This window comes from Indicator indicator, chromosome 5 (genome assembly GCF_027791375.1).
Source record: "Indicator indicator isolate 239-I01 chromosome 5, UM_Iind_1.1, whole genome shotgun sequence".
Lineage (NCBI taxonomy): Eukaryota > Metazoa > Chordata > Aves > Piciformes > Indicatoridae > Indicator > Indicator indicator.
This window is the reverse complement of record NC_072014.1, coordinates 717,836-736,889: the sequence shown is the minus strand read 5'-3', so window position 1 is coordinate 736,889 and position 19,054 is coordinate 717,836. Positions and strand designations below refer to the sequence as shown.

At 49.7% G+C, this 19,054-nt stretch overlaps 1 protein-coding gene across 3 annotated transcripts in view; it reads right to left on the bottom strand.

Moving 5' to 3' along the window:
• Positions 1 to 19,054, bottom strand: part of UNC80 (unc-80 homolog, NALCN channel complex subunit) — a 229,315-nt gene that overhangs the window by 7,939 nt on the left and 202,322 nt on the right. For 2 of the 3 annotated variants that reach the window (XM_054380922.1, XM_054380921.1), the window contains 3 exons: positions 16,897 to 17,076; positions 9,057 to 9,195; positions 6,895 to 6,951 (listed from right to left, as the gene is read on the bottom strand). In XM_054380922.1, the coding sequence (XP_054236897.1) occupies positions 6,895 to 6,951; positions 9,057 to 9,195; positions 16,897 to 17,076 (376 nt within the window). The remainder of the gene's footprint in view (positions 1 to 6,894; positions 6,952 to 9,056; positions 9,196 to 16,896; positions 17,077 to 19,054) is intronic. The other variant, XM_054380923.1, reaches the window with a different exon arrangement.

Here is a 19,054-nt window from a genome sequence, read left to right as displayed (position 1 = left end):
GTGTCCTGTTTCAGCAGCCTCCAGCTCTATCTGGTGTGTGCTGTTCAATATGCAATATTACAGAGCCCCTGAGCCTTTGGCCTGCTTTCATCCAAAGGAAAACATTCCTTTGTCTCCATGTTTTCCTTGGATCCTGCTGGAGGGGCTCCCTACCACCAACAGAGTGAAGGTACAGGAGCAGAAGAAGGAGCCAAACCTATGCACATGGTCAGACAAGACATGGGGGCTGTCTGTGGAAAGACTTAGAAAGCTGAGGCTCCTGACCAGCTCATTCTTCACTGTGGCAGAAGACAGAGCCCTTGGAAGGTTTGGTGGAGCAGAACATAAGAGCTTCCTGATCTGCTTTGGTTTGAAGTCCAGTTACCTGACCTGCAAGCCCTGTTCCTTCCTCCCTTATCAGTTTAAAGCAATGCCAGACTTCGCACTGAGCCATGCAGGTGTGCTTTTTGACCAGCTCTACCTGGCAGACAATGGGCAGCTTCAAGGAGAGAGACCTCTCAAAGACCCTGAAGCTGTTTCTCTTCTGATTGTCTGACCTAATAATCCCAGGCATGCCCTCAGCAATCTCACCACAGCTGCAGTGGTCTGGGAGAAAAAAAAAAAAAAAAAAAAGGAGAAGCTTCTGCAAGCTCCAAGCCAGAACAAACAAGATCTAATTGAGACCTTTTCTCCCTCAGACAGCAATTCCAGATGAGATCACCAGTCTCTGAAACAGATGTCCCAGCTTTTACGTAGGGCACAGCCATGATTTGCATAGGAAGCATCCTAAACACCACACCAACACCCTCCTGTGCATAAGCAGTCCTTGAAGTTACTGTGTTCTTGACCCAGACAATGACTGCAGCACACGTGGCTGGGAGGTCCAGAAGCCACACAGCATTCCTTATTAGAGCTAAGAGGCTGCACTTTAAATCAGTCTTCAGGTTTGTGATCCAGACCATCTGAAATCACAGCTTGTAGAATTTTCTGAATCTCCTCTCTTCTAGGCTAACATAAAAACTCGTTCCTCTGAATTAAGAATTTTCCAAGAGTAGTTAGCAGCATGTGAATTAAGTGGGAACTAGCTGGAGAAGGTCTTGAAAATACAACTCTCTGTTGGACTAGCTTTTGAGAGTAGTTACAGTTCCTGAGGAAGGGACAGGAACTCTTAGTTCTACAAGTGAGGGAACGTGCAAGGTCCTGCATTTGGGTGAGGCCAATCCCAGGTACAAATCCAGGTTGGGTGCAGGGTGGGTTGAGAGCAGCTCTGAAGAAAGAGTCTTGGGGGTGTTGGTTGCTGAGCAGCTCCCCAGGAGCCAGCAGTGCCCTCCTGCAGCCCAGCAGGCAGCTGTGTGCTGGACTGCAGCCAGAGGAGTGTGGGCAGCAGGGCAGGAGAGGGGACTGTGCCCCTTGGCTCTGCTCTGCTGAGAACTCACCTCCAATCCTGCCTCCAGCTCTGGTGTCCCCAGCAGAGGAAGGACACAGAGCTGCTGGAGCGAGTCCAGAGGAGGCCACAAAGATGATCCAAGGGCTGGAGCAGCTCTGCTGTGAGCACAGGCTGAGGGAGCTGGGGGTGTGCAGCCTGGAGAAGACTCCAGGGGAACCTTAAAGCTGCCTGCCAGTACCTGAAGGGATCCTCCAGGAAGGCTGCAGAGGGACTTTTCCTGAGAATATGTAGAGACAGGCGAAGGGGGAATGATTTGAAGCTGAGACAGAGCAGGGTTAGACTGGAGCTTAGGGAGAAGTTCTTCACTACAACGGTGGTGAGACTCTGGAATAGGCTGCCCAGGGAGCTTGTGGCTGCCTCCTCCCTGTGGGTGTTCAAGGCCAGCTTGGACAAAGCCTTGAGCAGCTGAGTCTAGTTGAGAGGTGTCCCTGCCTATAGTAGGGAGGTTGGAGTAGATGATTTCTGAGGTCCCTTCCAACCTGAGCCTTTTATGATAAATGTCTGTGGCAGAAAGAATGCAATTCTGTTCAGTACAGAGCTCTGCTACAGGGGTGAAGCAAACTCATTTCACATGCATCATGAAGACTCTTTGGAAAAATCCTTATAGATAAAGGACTCCTGAGGGCATACAGGCCATACCTGAGGCTTAAAAATGACTCCCATGGAGTAATCTGTACACTGAAAATAAAGAGTAGGCAAGCAAAAGAAATACTGACGTTGTGCCTTCTGCAGGAGCCTGGCATTCTCAGCCTGGCTTCTGTCCTAAGTGAAATGAGTTTAGCAAGCTGGTGGAGGCTTACTTCCAGTCCTGAGCCATTACACAAGTTGGTATAACCTGGGATGATCTTAGGAGCTGAAATTGCAGGTATCTGTTGCAGGCAAATGGTGGACTCCAGAGCAGCTGAGTTTTGCAGAGCTGCCTGCTGGCAGCACAGGCCTGCTGGGGCTGTCCTTTTGCCTTCTGTCCCCCAGTGTTGAAGAAGGGAAAGAGAGAATGACAAAGAGCAGACATTTCTGGGGAGTGACTGAATCTGCAGATGCAACCTTGCAGTTCATGAAGGTTTCTGAGGGCTTCTTTTCACATGAAAGGACAGCACTACTGATCTTGTTTCCATGAAAATCAGCGTGGCAGGCAGACTGCTGACTCCCTGTAGCCCTCCCTCCCTCCTGTTCTGTCTCTCCTTGTTTCCCAGCCCTGAGCAGGAGGTTCAGTGTTTTTTCTGGCAGCCCATGGGACACAACCAAGGAGCATGAATCAAGTGGCATTTCAGCTGCCAGTCCCTTTCCCTCCTGTAGCAATGCAACTGATGAGAAAAGCTTTTCCTGCAGTGCATAAGCCAGATTTATTTGGGAATAACAAAACAGAAACACCAGAATGCTCTGGCACTCTCTGAGTGTCTCTGTCAGGGTTTCTACCTTCACAATAACCTTACTCCCCATTACAGAGCTGGGGCAGAGACAGGTGAGCAAAAGATCAAACCAACCCAGCTTCGTGGAAGCATCTTGCCAGCTCTGCAAGAAATGACAGCCCAGTGCAGTCACACAGTGGGAGCCAAAAGAAAAACTTGGTCAGGCTGGCAATCAGAGTATGTGATGCTCATGGATTACAAACATCCATGCAGCAAAAAAAAAAAAAAAAAAAAAAAAAAAGAGAGAAAAAAAGAAGAAAAGGAAAAAAAAAAGAAAATAAAAAGAAGAAAACCAAACAGAGACAAAGGAAGCAAGAAGTTTAAAACACCTCTTAAAAAGCTGTGCCTGCTTGCTGCACCATGGTGGCAGAAGACACACTCTGTGTCTCAAGGCAGCTGGGTGAGGAGGTTAGTGGAGAAAGGCCAGTGGAGAATGGGGTAAAATGGAGATGAACTCCAGCTGTTGTGTTCCCAGCCACATCCTCGCCCAGTGAGAGCCAGAGCTGCCCTGGCAGTGTGGCTCCACTCCTCTTGCCTGCTAGGCACCGTTCAGCTAGGATGGGCATAATGACAAAGATGGAAGGGAAATGTGCTTGGGCAAGAGATTTCCAGTGCAGTGACTTCTCAGCCTCCTTCCTTTGTGATATGGGCAATGTCCTCTCCTCTCAGAGCATAACCACAACCATGCTGGACACTTATGCTCCTCAGCCCTGTACCCCATGCTGTCTGCTGACTTCTGAGTACTTTGAGGCTATGCCCTTCCTGTCCTCCCTGCTTTGCTTCATGGCTGCCTCTAATTGCCGTACAACAGAGAGAAGCAGATTTCATTCTGCTCTGTGCTTGTCACTATTTATTTGATTTACTCCAAACTCCAACTTGCCATAGGGGTCTAGCCCCCATCTGATTTCTTTCTTCGTGTCAGTTAGGACTAAACACCAGCTTTGGAAGTCAGAAGGCAACCCTAAACAACTGTTACCATCGTGCTCTGCCAAAAGCAAAGTTACGCAAGAAAAACCTCAAGCTTCCTTTATCCCAAAATGTGAAAGCACATCCCTTCTGCCCTGTGACCCCCCACAGCACAATAAACTCCTGCAAGGGCTGCTTTATGACTCCTGGCCTTTGGAGGAGGAATCCAATTTGCACACTGAACCATGCAGCTGAAAGCTCTTTTCTTCCTCACGGAGCTCTAACCCAGTCTTGTGAGAACAATTGGCAGTATTTCCCTGCCTTCATTCTTTCTAAGGCTTTGCAGCTCTGATGCCCCTCCCTTCATGTTAGTGCCCACACCTGGAAAAGGACAATGTTACAGTTTTAAAGACTGTGCTTAACTGTAAATAAGAATTAGATGTTTTCCATGGAGAAAGACCTTAGAGACCTAGAGTTCTGCATGGGACAGCAATGTGCCCTGGTGGCCAGAAGGTCAAAGGGGTCCTGGGGTGCATTCAGAGGAGTGTGTCCAGCAGAGCCAGGGAGGTTCTCCTCCCCCTCTACTCTGCCCTGCTGAGACCTCTCCTGGAATATTGCATCCAGTTCTGGGGACAGGGATCTGCTGGAGAGAGTCCAAGGGAGGGCTGCAAGGATGCTGAAGGGACTGGAGCACTGCCTGGGAAGGAGAGGGTGAGAACCTTGGGGCTGTTTAGTGTGGAGAGGAGAAGACTGAGAGGGGATCTGATCAATGTCTATCAATAGCTGAGGGCTGGGGATCAGGAAGGAAGGGACAGGGACAGGCTCTGCTCAGTTGCACCCTGGGACAGGACAAGGGGCAATGGATGGAAACTGCAGCACAGGAGGTTCCACCTCAACATGAGGAGGAACTTCTTGACTGTGAGGGTGACAGAGCACTGGAACAGGCTGCCCAGAGAGGTTATGGAGTCTCCTTCTCTGGAGCCTTTGCAGCCCTGTCTTGATGTGTTCCTGTGTGACCTGTGCTGGATTCTCTGCTCCTGCCCTGGCAGGGGGGTTGGACTCATAGATCTCGGGAGGTCCCTTCCAACCCCTAACATCCTCTGATCCTGTGATCCTGTAATCCAGGGGCTGGATGAATTTTTCTAAGAGGCTGAGCAAGTAACAGAGAGAAGTTTATTTCATTTCATTGGTTCTGCAAATATAGTTTAGGAACACAGAGTGTTCTGTCTCTTTTTTTTTTGCTGTTTGCTTGCTGGTTTCTCTCTTTGTTCTCTGACCTCGGTTGCTTGGCCTGATCATTCTTGTTTAGGCTATGGTAAGAACTGACTGAGGCAGGATAGAGATAACTTGTTAGCTGGAAGAGCAACCCTTTGGGCTGCCCTGGGGGGTGTGAGTCTGTACAAGGGGGTTACTCTGATATATGTAAATATACCTTGTATATGTCAATTGCCTTTTATACTTTGATAGTTAGTCTGCTTTTGTAAATATTATTTCATTTTGCTTCCAAGTTCTGAGTTAGTGTGGGAAATTTCCAGGGGTAAATTTCCAATTGGTTGGGGTGCAAATCCAACCCACAAGAGATAATAAACCTCAACAGAGCTGACTCCCAAGTGTTAATCTCTCTGCTCTGTACCATAGTCCTTGTGTGACAGAGGTTAGTAGGGACCCACTGTACAGCTGAGTTCCAATGAAACTACTGCATCTGAGTTCATCTGTTGACTTAGCCGCTTCATGGTCCTCAGCCTCACCACCCTTACTAGGAGCAATTCCCTTCCACTTAACAAAATCAAACCATTTCAACTTCATCCCTGATGTCACCTGGCATCAGGCTGCTATGGCTGTAATTCAGAGACGGATCTTCTCCTTCATCATCCTCCTCAACTGCAGGGAGTTTTTAGCTCTGTTTTACGAGACTGAATGATTTTTGTTCTCTTTAGGCCACAGAACATGCCCAGGTGACCATGCAATCCATTTGGCTTTATCACAAAGCCAGGTAACAGCATTCCCACCTTTGCCAACGAGCCAATGCCCTTTCCTAAGGCCACTCCTGCAGCGAGCGGCACCCACCAGAGACCGATCCACCACAGCAGGGTCCACACACACCATGGGTCATGGGATGATCTCAGTGACACCACCACCCAGGAACTCACTATCTGCCAGCCCAGGGGAACCAACAAGCAAACAAAGCAGCCTGTCCCCACCCCAAAAAGCCACTGCTGCCAGCTAAACTCAAGCTAACCAAATGGAAACCCTTCACACCAATGCCTCTCAACATATCCACGTCTTCAGCTGCTGTGGTAAAGGGAGAAGGTGTCACCTCTGAGGGGCTGTGTGTGCCTTCTGAAAGGAAACAGAGATGCTCTTGGGACTAACAACAGCTCTCTGACCCCACAAGGCTGGGTTGAGAGGTGTGAGCACAGCAGCAGGACAGTCAGGATGATTAACACAACCAAGCTGGCCATGAAAGGTGCAGACCTCCCTTCTAAGCTCACTGCTGACCCACAGGACAATGCTGGCACACAAAGTCCCCTGTCCACACTCAAACTCCAGCACTGCCAGGGCAACTCTGGCTTTTAATGGTGCTCACCTGCAAGCTTTCTGAGGGGTCATTTGGAAACACTTTGTGAAAACCACCAGAATTACTGTGAAGCGTCCACAGAGGACCATCATCCGTGGGACTCGGCGGAGTTGGTTTTATCAATGGATGTTAAAGAACACAGCTTGATGTTGTTAGTAGGCCTTCGGTTGTGACAGCATTGTGAGATGAATGGGAAAACAGATGTCTGCTTTATATAAGCCTTCAGACTAATTCTTGTAACAGATAATGCCTGGTGGATAACCTCTCTCATGCCTTTCAAGCAATTGCTGAACAAGGGGGGGACCCCTAGGCCAGCCAGCCAGGCTGCTGCTGCTGCACTTGTTACAGCTGCTTCTCACCCCTTCCCCTTTAGCCTCCTCAAAGCTGTTGGCAATCAAAGCTGAAAACTGAAGGTGGGTTGCTACACCTTTGACTTGCAGGTCTGAATATCGATGAGCCACAAGAGACAGAGATGGAGAGAGTGACAAAAGGGTGAGGGGGAGGAGACAGAGGAGGTTGGAACCGGCTGGTTTCCCGGCACACACACTGACAGACAGGGAGTGTTAACACTGTACCTAGAGAGGCTGCCCTCAGTGGCCAGGCTCGGGGAGTCATCGAGGACATTAGGTTCACTGCAGGAGGGGCAGGGAGATTAAGAATTTAGGGAAAGAAAATGAAAAAAAAAAAAAAGAAAAAAGCAGCATGCCATTGTCTCTGTTCTCAAAGGGGGGGAAAAAAGAGCAACGGAATCAAAAAGGAAAAAGGAGGATCACATCAACTGCTCTGGCACGCTCAACAGCACGTACACGACTCAGAGGAGCTGCAGGAACATCTGATCACAGCCCTTGGAGGGAGCTACACAGATACCGCTGCCTGATAACTGGGGAGCTGAGCAGGTCAGCAGGATGTGTTTCCACAGGACATAAGGGGCAGGGAGCTGTTTTCAAAGCCATTTTCCTGCACCGTTTTCCCTTGTTTCAGTTCTATTTACTTCCAGCTTCATAGGAAGCTTTTTTTCCTCCCTCCTTTCCCTACAAGCCACTTCTTCCCAAGGGAGGGCTAATCTATGTCCCGTGAGCTATAGATCAATTCTCTTTCTGGTATGGCTCTAAGGACAAACATCTGGGAAGCAAGGTGCAATGAAACTGTAGGTAAACAGCTGGTGTGGATCCTGGCAAAGGACTACACAGGCACAGGGCTTGCCTACACTGGAGCCTTTTGGGCAAGAGCAGCCTCCCCAGCCCATAGGAGGAACAGGACAGAAAGCAAGCAGTCTGCTGGGTTACCAGCAGGAAAGCAGCAATGATATTACTTAGCATTAATTACTTTACACTGGGGAGGCAGCCTGAAAGCCCAGAGACCATCCATAACTAAAAAGGGCACAGCTCTGTGGGATGTGACTCTGCCTGCTGAGTTTGTACTTCCCCTACACGGATGAAAAGAGATTCTCCTGCTGTACCACGTACTTCAAAAGGGAGAGAGCAAAGCTCTGTTGTAATTAAAGTCTTTTTTTTCCTTCTTTTTTTTTTTCTTCCCTTCCCCTCAGCATCACTGTGACGTGGGATTGCACAAAGCAAACAGTGCCATCAGTCAGCTGAGACTCTTAGGAAGTTTATGCATTGAGGATGGTAGTGAAGGATTGAAGAAAAGGTGGTCTGGCATATTAATTTTTTTTTTCTCTCAAGAAACAAAAGGGACTGAAATCAATTCAATTCAAAAGTCAAATGAGTTCCTGCAAGCCCTTTTGTGAAAACTCCCAGACAAAACCTGTGCAGCTTCTCTCCTGTAAATCACTTCTCCTATCTCTGCTGATATTTAGCACAGCTGTTACTTATTCCTCATGTATCAAGGTTATTTCATTAATTCCAAGCAAGACTTGGGGAAGGAACCACAATGTTGTTTGATTTTTCCAAGGCTGGTCAAGAGATAAGGTAGAATTTATTCTTTAAAGGTCCAAAGGAAGTTACATCAATTCATCTATCCATTGTCAGACACCCTTGCACAACTGTGGCACAGGCAAATAAAACCATAAATATTGCTTCCTCAGGAAAAAACAAAACCAACCAAAAAGAGACCACAGTTACATGGAAAAACCTCTGACTACATCTTCTAAAGATGGACATTTCCCAAATCCCAGTCTCTTCCTCACCACTCCACACGAGCCAGGAATAAGGCATTTGATGTTGTTTCTACCACCAAGCATACTTCTGGCTTTGAACAGCAGTAAATTCTATCTTTGAACCTGACACTCAGTTCCTGTGATGAGCTGTTTCAGGAAGGACAAAGACTACACGGAAGAAAATGAAGCAAACCCAACAGGATGTTTCTGCCCACTCCCCACCCCTTGCCAGCTTCTCAGGTTTCCTCCCTACTCCCTATGCAGATGGGGTACAGTCCCCTGGTTCAAAGCCTAACCCTCAAATCACCTTTGCTTTTTTGCTGTCCACAGTAGTAGCAGAGGAAAATAACAGTGCTGAGGGTTTCTGAAGCAGTTGAAGAGAAAGCTTTCTATGGACACCAGCCTGTTCTGGTGGACCTTACACATGGCAGATCGTCCTGGAACGTCATCATTTCCACCCCTGCCCCCCTCGGCCCAACACTGTTTCAGGATTAATGAATTTAGACGGACTGTGCTGGCCCTGCTCTCTGGCCCACACCTCTGAGGTACACACAATATACCTGTGCCATGCCTGCCCTTGTGAGTGAAATGAGGAAGGTGAAAAGCCCATGCTGTTACCTTTGGCTGGGTAACATGCCCACCTCAGCCTGAGGTGCAGACACGCTGGAGAGATGGCTGGAGAACCGCCTCCTCCCAATGGCACCCATAAGGTATGCTTCTTGTTCACTTACCACACTGGGCATGCTCAAGGAGTCATCTGGAAAGGGAAAAAACAAACAGAAAAAACAACAGGAGAGCAGAGGAAACAACCACCCCAAACCCACTTACACCTTTGCAGTTGTCCAGGCATAACAGGATGCCAAAGGTGCACTTACTTACCAGGAACTTAAGCCTGCAAACTTGAGTATTTCTGTGAGGTTTTGCAGTCTCAGCTCAGACAGATTCATGGAATCCCAGAATGGGTTAGGTTGGAAGGGACCTTAAAGATCATCCAGTTCCAACCCCGCTGCCATAGAATCACAGCATTGTCAGGGTTGGAGGGGACCTCAAGGATCATCCAGAGCAGGTTGCTCACAGCCACATCCAGCCTGGCCCTCAAAACCTCCAGGGATGAGGCTTCTACCACCTCCCTGGGCAACCTGTGCCAGTGTCTCACCACCCTCATGGGGAAGAGCTTCTTCCTAACATCCAATCTGAATCTACCCATTTCTAGTTTTGTTCCATTCCCCCAGTCCTATCAGTACACCAGCCCAGGTAGCTCAAGGTCTCATCCAGCCTAGCCTGGAACACCTCCAGGGAGGGAGCATCCACACGCTCCCTGGGGTATGGCTGCCTTCTGGGCTGCCAGCAACCACTGCTGGCTCCTTGTGAGTTTTTCATCAGCTGACACCCCCAAGTCCTTTTCCTCCAGACTGCTCTCCAGCCCCTCTTGGCCCAGCCTGGATTTGTGCTTGGAACCCAGCACACATGGGGCAGGGATTTATGGATACCTGCAGCTTATATGGCTCTCAGGAAGATATGTTTGGAGAATTCAGCTTCCACTAGGGCTTAATTCCTGCAATGAATGGGGTTATTTGCTAACATAGAGTGTTTGCTGGCACTAAAGCCAGAAATGGGCATTGTGCTGGTGTGAAATCAGCTGCTGCTCTGCTATGGCAAAGCACTGTTAGGAAAGGTGAAGTGCACAACAGTAAAGTGCAGAAGTGTCCCAGCCCTCACCAGCCTTTGGGGTGTGCATTTTAAACTGACACCCACGAAATGGATTGACTGACTCCACTGCCTCATCCTGCAACTGAATTCTGCAGGCAGTTGGATTGAGATCAGGACTGACTGCTGGAAATTTCCAGTGCTGTTTCTGATTAGGTAAAGTACCTGGAAAGAAGTGACTCTGCCGTGGGTATCACCACAACCTCTCATTACAACTGCAGGAACAAAACAAGGGGGCAGCTTTGTGTCATTTTCTCTTTGCTTTCTGCCCTTTTCCAGTTTGGCTATACTGAAATGTTTTATGTCAGCATTAAGCCAAGGTGGGGCTGAGGAGATATTGCCAGAAGCAAATAGGAATCATAGAGTGATAGAATGGTCCAGGCTGGAAGGGACTTCCAAAGGACATCCAGTCTTACCTCCCTGCAGTCAGCAAGGACATCCCCAACTACATCAGGTCGCCCACAGCCCTGTCCAGCCTCACCTTGAATATCTCCAGGAAAGGGGCCTCAACCACCTCCCTGGGCAACCTGTTCCAGTGTTCCCCACCCTCACTTAACCATTCCACAGAGTGGCTGGTCATGAATCTGAGGCTAAACCCAGAGCAGTGTCTCAGCAGTACAGTACTGGGTGGACTGTCCATGTTCAGTGATGAACACAGCTAAAAGGAAGTTGGGTAAGTGGACCTTCCCCAGAGGAAATCCTGCTGGCACTGCTCAGGCCTTTCTTTGGGGCCACCCATTTTCATGCCTTGCTGTTTCATGCCTCTGAGGAGTAGTCAGCAGCCCTCAAATACACAAGAGGTGGGACTGAGTTTCAGGCCCCGAGGCAACTGACCGCTGCGGCACTAGAAGACAGTATCCATGCTAAAGCAGGGGAAGGCCAAGCCTGATAGCACATGAGCAGAGTTTTCTACCCTGCCTTTCAGTGATGGACAACTCAGAAGCAGATGGACAACCCAGAAGCAGACAGAAGGCAAACCTCCAAGAACAACATGAAACTCAGCTGAAATGATAAAGCAACATTCAGGTCATTGCAAATCAGTTTCCAAGAGAGTCACCATCCCCTTCCTTCCACACCGGCACCACAAAGCCTGGCAACCCCACAACCTGCCAGCTGCCAGGAAGGGAGAGCAAACTTTTGTTGACAGTGGGTTTAAGGCTTTAATTTCCTCTCTGTTAATCAAGTGACACAAGCAGGCTCCCTGCAGAGAGCCACAGCTGGATCCCGTGCAGCACAAGGACAACATATACCACATTGGAGCATCTGGACAGGAGCGATGAGCAGGAAGTGCTCTGATCCCACAGGAACAGGATGGTAACTACAGAGCCAGCCACAGCCTCTCTCTGCTGGCAGGGGGAAGGTCAGAGAGAGGACTGGTTGCCAAATGCCTTGTCAGTGCTGAAAGGATTGCACATCTGCCCAAGTCTCATACATTGACAATCTGCCTGGGCCCTTCCCTTCCCCCCCCCCCCCCTCCCCTGCACCTCAGGAGGGGATGAGGAGGTAACAACCAAGCTTAACACCAAGCCTGCATAGCAACCACACCAACCTCTTAAGCCTTGTGCCCCTCTGCACCATTGGCTCACACTGGGACAGCCCCTCCCAGCTGCCCTCTGGGGGCATCAGGAGAATATCTTTAGTATCAAGGGCTTAGCTCAAATCAGGAGTTAGAAGGGGGAACTTTACCCTAGATCCTGACTGCAAAGACTGCAAAGTAAAATAAATTACTATTGGATGCAAAAGGAAAGTAATGCTAAGGTCTACAGAATTCATTGGATTGCTAAGGGAGATATAGAGAAGAGGCAGAAACAGCTCCTGCTTTCTTTTCTGCTGTTTCTTCTTGCAACTTGTCTCTCTCCTCTGTGGCCTTGCCAGGGGATCTCTGTTTTGACTCCTGTGTGAGGTAACAGGAAGGAGGGAGGGAGTGGGGGAGGAGGTGAATGGTCCCCTGGGTCCATCCAGGGGGGTCTGAGGAGTTTCTGTGTTGTTTATAAATTGTAAATACATGTAAGTGTTGTATATTTTGTACCTATCCATTGCACTTCCTATTCTAGAATTTACTTTACTTGTAAATACAGCTTTCATTTGCTTTCAAATCCATCTGAGCTGGTCTGGCAACTTATTCTGGGGGTCATTTTTTCTCCAAATTAATGTTGAAGGGGTGTGGTAGTTTTAGGCTGTGCCTAGGAAAATTTTTCTTACTCAATCTGTGGATTGAGTAAGAAAGTGGTAGAATGTAAATAAATTACCATTGGATGTAAAAGGGAAAATCATAGACTCATAGAATCAGCCAGGGTTGGAAGGTACCACAAGGATCATCTAGTTCCAACCCCCCTGCCATGGGCAGGGACACCTCACACTAGATCAGGCTGGCTAGAGGATAAGGTCTAAATATTTCCCTTGGTCTGATAACTCCCATATAGTTGTGGACACTAACTCTCTCTCTTTCCCACTTCCTTTGCTCTAGCAGATACTAACTGGTTGCTTCTGCTGGCTTGCTGACCGTGGCAGTTTCTTGTTGTGGCTAAGTACTAACAGCCTGCTCTCTGCTTTTCTCCTCCTTCTTTTTTCCCTTGTATAAGGTGGGGGAAGGGAACAGGGAAGGGGGTAGCTGTTGGTAACCCCCTGGTTTTGTCCAGGGGGGGTTCTTGTGTGGTTTTAAAATTGTAACTATATGTTAATATTGGATATTTTGTACACTGTGGCAGTTTCAGGCTGTGCCTAGAAAATTCTCCACAGATCTTGAACAGAAAGTGGTAAATAAATGTAAATAAATCAGCGTTGGGTGTAAAAAGGAAACTAATGATAAGTTCTAAACAATCCCATTGGAGGGATAATAAACCTAAGGCTAGGAAGGTAAAGAAAGTTTCTCTCTTTTCAGCTTCCTGGTGCTTCTGCTGGGTCTTTGCTGACCTTGGCTGCATTGCTTTGTCTAAGTACTAACAAAACAACTCTCTGCTCTTTCTCTCCTCTATCGTGTACAAGAGGGTAGGGAGCAGGGAGGGGGAAGCTGTCACTTAGCTCCCCTGGTTTTCTCAGGGGGGTTCTTGTGCTGATTAGAAATTGTAAATACTTACACGTCTATGTCACAGGGTGCTCCAAACCCCCTTCCCCCACCCCCATCAAGCAGAGGTCTGACTAGGGGAAGACAAAGGTGCAAAATTGTATTACCCTTGCCCTGGGGACAGGCAATGGGCTCCCATTCTCGCTGCCAGGGCGGAGGTCACAGGATCACAGGATGTCAGGGGTTGGAAGGGACCCAAGGAGATCATTGAGTCCAACCCCCCCTGCCAGAGCAGGACCATACAATCTAGCTCAAGTCACAGAGGAATGCATCCAGACAGGGCTGCAAAGGCTCCAGAGAAGGAGACTCTACAATCTCTCTGGTCAGCCGGTTCCAGTTGCTGTGACCCTTACAGTAAAGAACTTCCCCTTGTGTTGAGGTGGAACCTCCTGTGGCGCAGCTTACATCCTTTGCTCCTTGTCCTATTGCAGGGAGCAAGAGAGCAGAGGCTGTCCCCTCCCTCCTGACCCCCAGCCCTCAGATATTTATAAACATTTATTAAATCCCCTCTAAGTCTTCTCCTTTCTAGACTAAAAAGCCCCAGGTCCCTCAGCCTCTCCTCATAAGGCACACGCCCCAGTCCCCTAATCATCCCTGTAGCCCTCTGCTGGACCCTCTCCAGCAGGTCCCTGTCCCTCCTAAACTGGGGAGCCCAAAACTGAAGACAGTACTCGAGATGAGGTCTCTGCAGGGCAGAGTAAAGGGGGAGGAGAACCTCCCTCGATCTCCTGGAGGTCCCTCACAGGTATTTAGTGGTGGAGAAGCCCACTGTGATTTGGACACACGATTAGTGCGGCACTTCACATACTGGCCTGGATGACTGGCCAGGAATATCTTAAATGGGCTGACAGAGAACAGCCAAGGCTCTCATTTTCTGCCTGCTCTCACTCCTTGCTGGGGGCCTGCTCATTTCGGCTCTGCCATTTGGGTGCTCATTTTTGGACTCTACTCGCTTTGCCCTGCATTTGTGGCGACTTTGGAGGAACCGGCACTCGACTGGCTTCTCCCCGGGCCCGCCTGCACGCCGGGATCCTGCCTGCCCACCGGGATCCTGCCTGCCTGGGACCAATCCTGCCTGGGAGTGATCCTGCTGTGATCCTCCCTGCCCAGGACAGATCCTGCCTGCAAGCGATCCTGCCATAATCCTGCCTGCTCAGGACTGGCCTGCCCAGGACTGATCCTGCTGTGACCCTGCCTGCCCGGAACTGATCCTGCTGTGATCCTGCCTGCCTGGGACCGATCCTGCCTGCAGCAATCCTGCCGGGATCCTGCCTGCTTGGGACCGATCCTGTCTGTGAGTGATCCTGCAGTGATCCTGTCTGCTTGGGACCAATCCTGTCTGTGAGTGATCCTGCTGTGATCCTGTCTGTCCAGGACCAATCCTGCCTGCAGCGATCCTGACGTGATCCTGCCTACCTGGGACCGATCCTGTCTGTGAGTGATGCTGACATGATCCTGTCTGCCCAGGACTGATCCTGCCTGCCAGTGACCCTGCTGTGATCCTGCCTGCTCTGGACCAATCCTGCCTGTGAGTAATCCTGCTGCAATCCTGTCTGCCTGGGACTGATCCTGCCTGGGACCGATCCTGCCATGATCCTGCCTGCCTGGGACCGATCCTGCCTGGGACTTCTCCTGCCGTGATCCTGCCTGCTCGGGACTGATCCTGCAGCTTTTCCTTGCACTGCATGAGTTTCCCTTGTGGCAGCCATGCCTATGGACACTTTGATTCCTGACAGGTCCCCCTCTTGGATTTGAGCCAGGTCACCCAGAGAACTGGATTACCAAACCAGCAGTTTCTGCAGCCTGTCAGCAAGAGCAGGAGATCTCGGGTCCATCTTCAAATTCCTACTGCAATCTCGTGAGTAAAATTCAGCATTCCCATGCTTCCCTAGCAGTTTCCTGCCTGGCCTTTGATTTATAAGTGGGGTGAAGCTATTTGTGGCTTAGCCTTTTCCATTCTCTGAATTCTCCAAATTGTACTAAATTTTGCCATAAGCATCTTGGTAGAATTCGTGACCTGTAAATAGTTTTCTTATCAGTTTTGTCCATAGCTTTGGGGTGGGATTTTCAGGAAAATAAAAATAACTGTATTTTTAAAATTCCCACCTCATTAATTTAACCCCAAATTAACAAAATACAGAATCGTGGAATTGTCAGGGTTGGAAGAGACCTCAAGGATCATCCAGTTCCTGCCATGGGCAGGGACACCTCACACTACAGCAGGTTGCTCACAGCCACATCCAGCCTGGCTGCAAAAACCTCCAGGCATGAGGCTTCCACCACCTCCCTGGGCAACCTCTTCCAGTGTCTATTTTGTACATATTCCTTGCATTTCTTTGTAGATTGTAGTTTTGTTTGTAAATCAGCTTCATTTGCTTCCAGCTGAGCTGCTATGGTACCTTTAATGTTGGGGGCAATTTTCAACCCACCACAGACATATTCATTGCATTCCATATCTCCAGATTGTAGTTTTGCTTGTAAATGAGCTTCGTTTGCTTCCCAACTGAGCTGGTCTGGCAAATTTAATATTGGGGGGGGTAACTTCAACCCACCACAGGGGGGATAAATTCAACCCACTACAGGGGGCATAAATTCAACCCACCACACGGGGGGGGTAATTTCAACCCACCACAGGAAGGCAATTTCAACCCACCACAGGGGATTTATTTCAACCCACCACAGGGGAGTAATTTCAACCCACCACAGGGAGATAATTACAACCCACCACGTGGGGGAGCAATTTCAACCCACCACAGGGGATTAATTTCAACCCACCACAGGGAGATAATTACAACCAACCACTGGGGGGAGCAATTTCAACCCACCACAGGGGGGTAATTTCAACTCACCACTGGGGAGAGCAATTTCAACCCACCACAGGGGGGTAATTTCAACCCACCACTGGGGGGAGCAATTTCAACCCACCACAGGGGGAGCAATTTCAACCCGCCACAGGGGGAGTAATTTCAACCCACCACAGGAAGGTAATTACAACCCACCACTGGGGGGAGCAATTTCAACTCACCACAGCAAAGTAATTTCAAACCAGCATGGGGGGGAGCAATTTCCACCGACCACAGGGAGGTAATTTCAACCCACCACTAGGGGGGATCAATTTCAACCCACCACAGGGAGGTAATTTCAACCACCACAGGGGGTAATTTCAACCCACCAGAGGGGGGTAATTTCAACCCACCACAGGGAGGTAACTACAACCCACCACTAGGGGGAGCAATTTCAACTCACCACAGGGAGGTAATTTCAAAGCAGCATGGGGGGGAGCAATTTCAACCCACCACAGGGAGGTAACTACAACTCACCACTGGGGGGAGCAACTTCAACTCACCACAGGGAGGTAATTTCAAACCAGCATGGGGGGGAGCAATTTCAACCCACCACAGGGGAATAATTTCAACCCACCACAGGAAGGTAATTACAACCCACCACTGGGGGGAGCAATTTCAACTCACCACAGCAAAGTAATTTCAAACCAGCATGGGGGGGGGAGCAATTTCCACCGACCACAGGGAGGTAATTTCAACCCACCACTGGGGGGGGAGCAATTTCAACCCACCACAGGGAGGTAATTTCAACCCACCACAGGGGGGTAATTTCAACCCACCAGAGGGGGGTATTCCCTCCAGCCAGTGGGGGTACTCTCTCCCCCCAGCCCAAGGGGGCACCTACTTTCTTCGTCCTCCTCATCAGTGCGGCTTAGCGTGTCCTGCGAGGCCTGCTGGGAGGGCTCGCTGTCCTGCTCCCACACCGTGCCTGTGCCCGTGTTGGAGCGGGACATGGTGGCCAGGCTCAGGCGGTATGCTGAGGTGGAGGTGCCCACGGTGCTGACTGACGTCTTCCCTTGGTAAGCTGCGTGAGGGGGGGGAAAGAAGACCCCAGTCAGCCATGGCACTGGGAGTCAATAACCAGCCAAGCGTTCCCGGCATGTGTGGCACCCGAGTGGCAGAGTTTAAAGGTGGAACTTTAGCCTAGCTCCTAACTGAAAAGACTTACAGTGAAAAAGGTAAATAAATCATCACTGGGCACAGAATGATAACAGCTGATAGGTGGATGAGTAGGAGACTTGAGCATCTGCCCTGGGCAGAGAGACTGAGAGCCCTGGGGCTGTTTAGTCTGGAGAAGAGAAGGCTGAGAGGGATCTGATCAATGTCTATCAAGAGCTGAGGGGTGAGGGACAAGTGGAGGAGGCCAAGCTCTTTTGGGTGGTGCACAGCAATAAGTCAAGAAAGAACAGGTTCAAGCTTGAACATAGAAGATTTCACAACATGAAGAGAAACTTCTTTCCAGTGAGGGTGACAGAGCCCTGGAACAGGCTCCCCAGGGGGGTTGTGGAGTCTCCTTCTCTGGAGACTTTCAAACCCCACCTGGATGCATTCCTGTGCAGACTACCCTAAGTGATCCTGCTCTGGCAGGGGGGGTTGGACTGGATGATCTCTGGAGGTCCCTTCCAACCTCTAATGCACTGTGAGACTGTGATATAGGTATATATAGGGGTGTGTGTGTGTGTGTGTGTGTGTGTGTATATATATATATATATATATATATATATATATATAAAGAGAGAGAGAGATATATCATTCCATTTGTCCCCTGACTACGTTAAAGTTTGCTGCACAAACTATCCTGTCATGCTTTTCACTTTTTGCTCTCTGCAGCTTCCATGGCTTGCAGGGCTTGCTCCCTCATCTCTCCTTCCTGACCTTCTTCTGGCTGAGCTGACTTTGTGTTGTGTCTCTGGAGCTACTGGGGAAGGAAAAAGGGTGGAGGCTGCAACGGTCCCCCTGGCCCATCCAGGGGTGTGTGTGTGAGGGGGGTGGGTGTGATTGTGTACACGGGGATCCTTGTATTTGTGTTGTTCCCAAATTGTAAATATAGGTGAATATATTTTGTACATACGCATTGCATTTTAATTTCTAGATTTCTAGATGCTTTATAAATACAGCTTCATTCTGCCTTCCAAGCCAATTGAACTAGACTGGTGATTTAGTTTTGGGGGTAATTCTCCAAAACTAAAATTGGTTGGGAGGGTAGTTTCAAGCCACCACACTGGGCTAGTGGGGCAGGGGCTGGCAGGTGTGATGAACCAGGCAGAGTAGCCCCAGCTCACCACACCTCTCCAAAACCTCAGTCTGTTTTCACAGCCCCACGGAAACATTCAGGTTGGAAAAGCTCCTCAGGAGCACCAAGTCCAACCCACAACCCTACTGTACAGGGCTCACCACTAAACCACAGCCCCAAGCACCACAGCCAAACCACCTTCAAACACAGCCAGGCTTGGGGACTCCACCACCTCCCTGCCCAGCACATTCCAATCCCTGAACACTCTTGATGGGAAAAATTCTTCCTCCTGTCCAGTCTGACCCTGCCCTGCTGCAGCTTGAGGCTCTTCCCTCTTCTTCTCTGGCTAATGAGCTGTGAGAAGAGAGCAGCACAACCTCTGCACAACCTCCTTTCAGGGAGCTGCAGAGAGCCAGGAGGTCTCCCCTCAGCCTCCTCTGCTTCACACTAACCATCCCCAGCTCCTTCACTTGCTCTTCATCACATTTCTTCTCCAGGCCCTTCCCAGCTTCCCTGCCCTCCTCTGCACTCCCTCCAGCACCTCCACATCTCTCTTGGATTGAGGTGCCCAAATCTGGACACAACACTCCAGGTGTGGCCTCCCCAGAGCTGAGTCCCAGGGGACAATCCCCTGCCTGCTCCTGCTGGACACAGCATTTCTAATGCCAGCCAGGATGCCTTTGGCTTTCTTGGCCACCTGGGCACACTGCTGGCTCCTCTTCAGCTGCTTGGCCATCAGCACCCCCAGCTCCCTTTCTGCCAGGCAGCT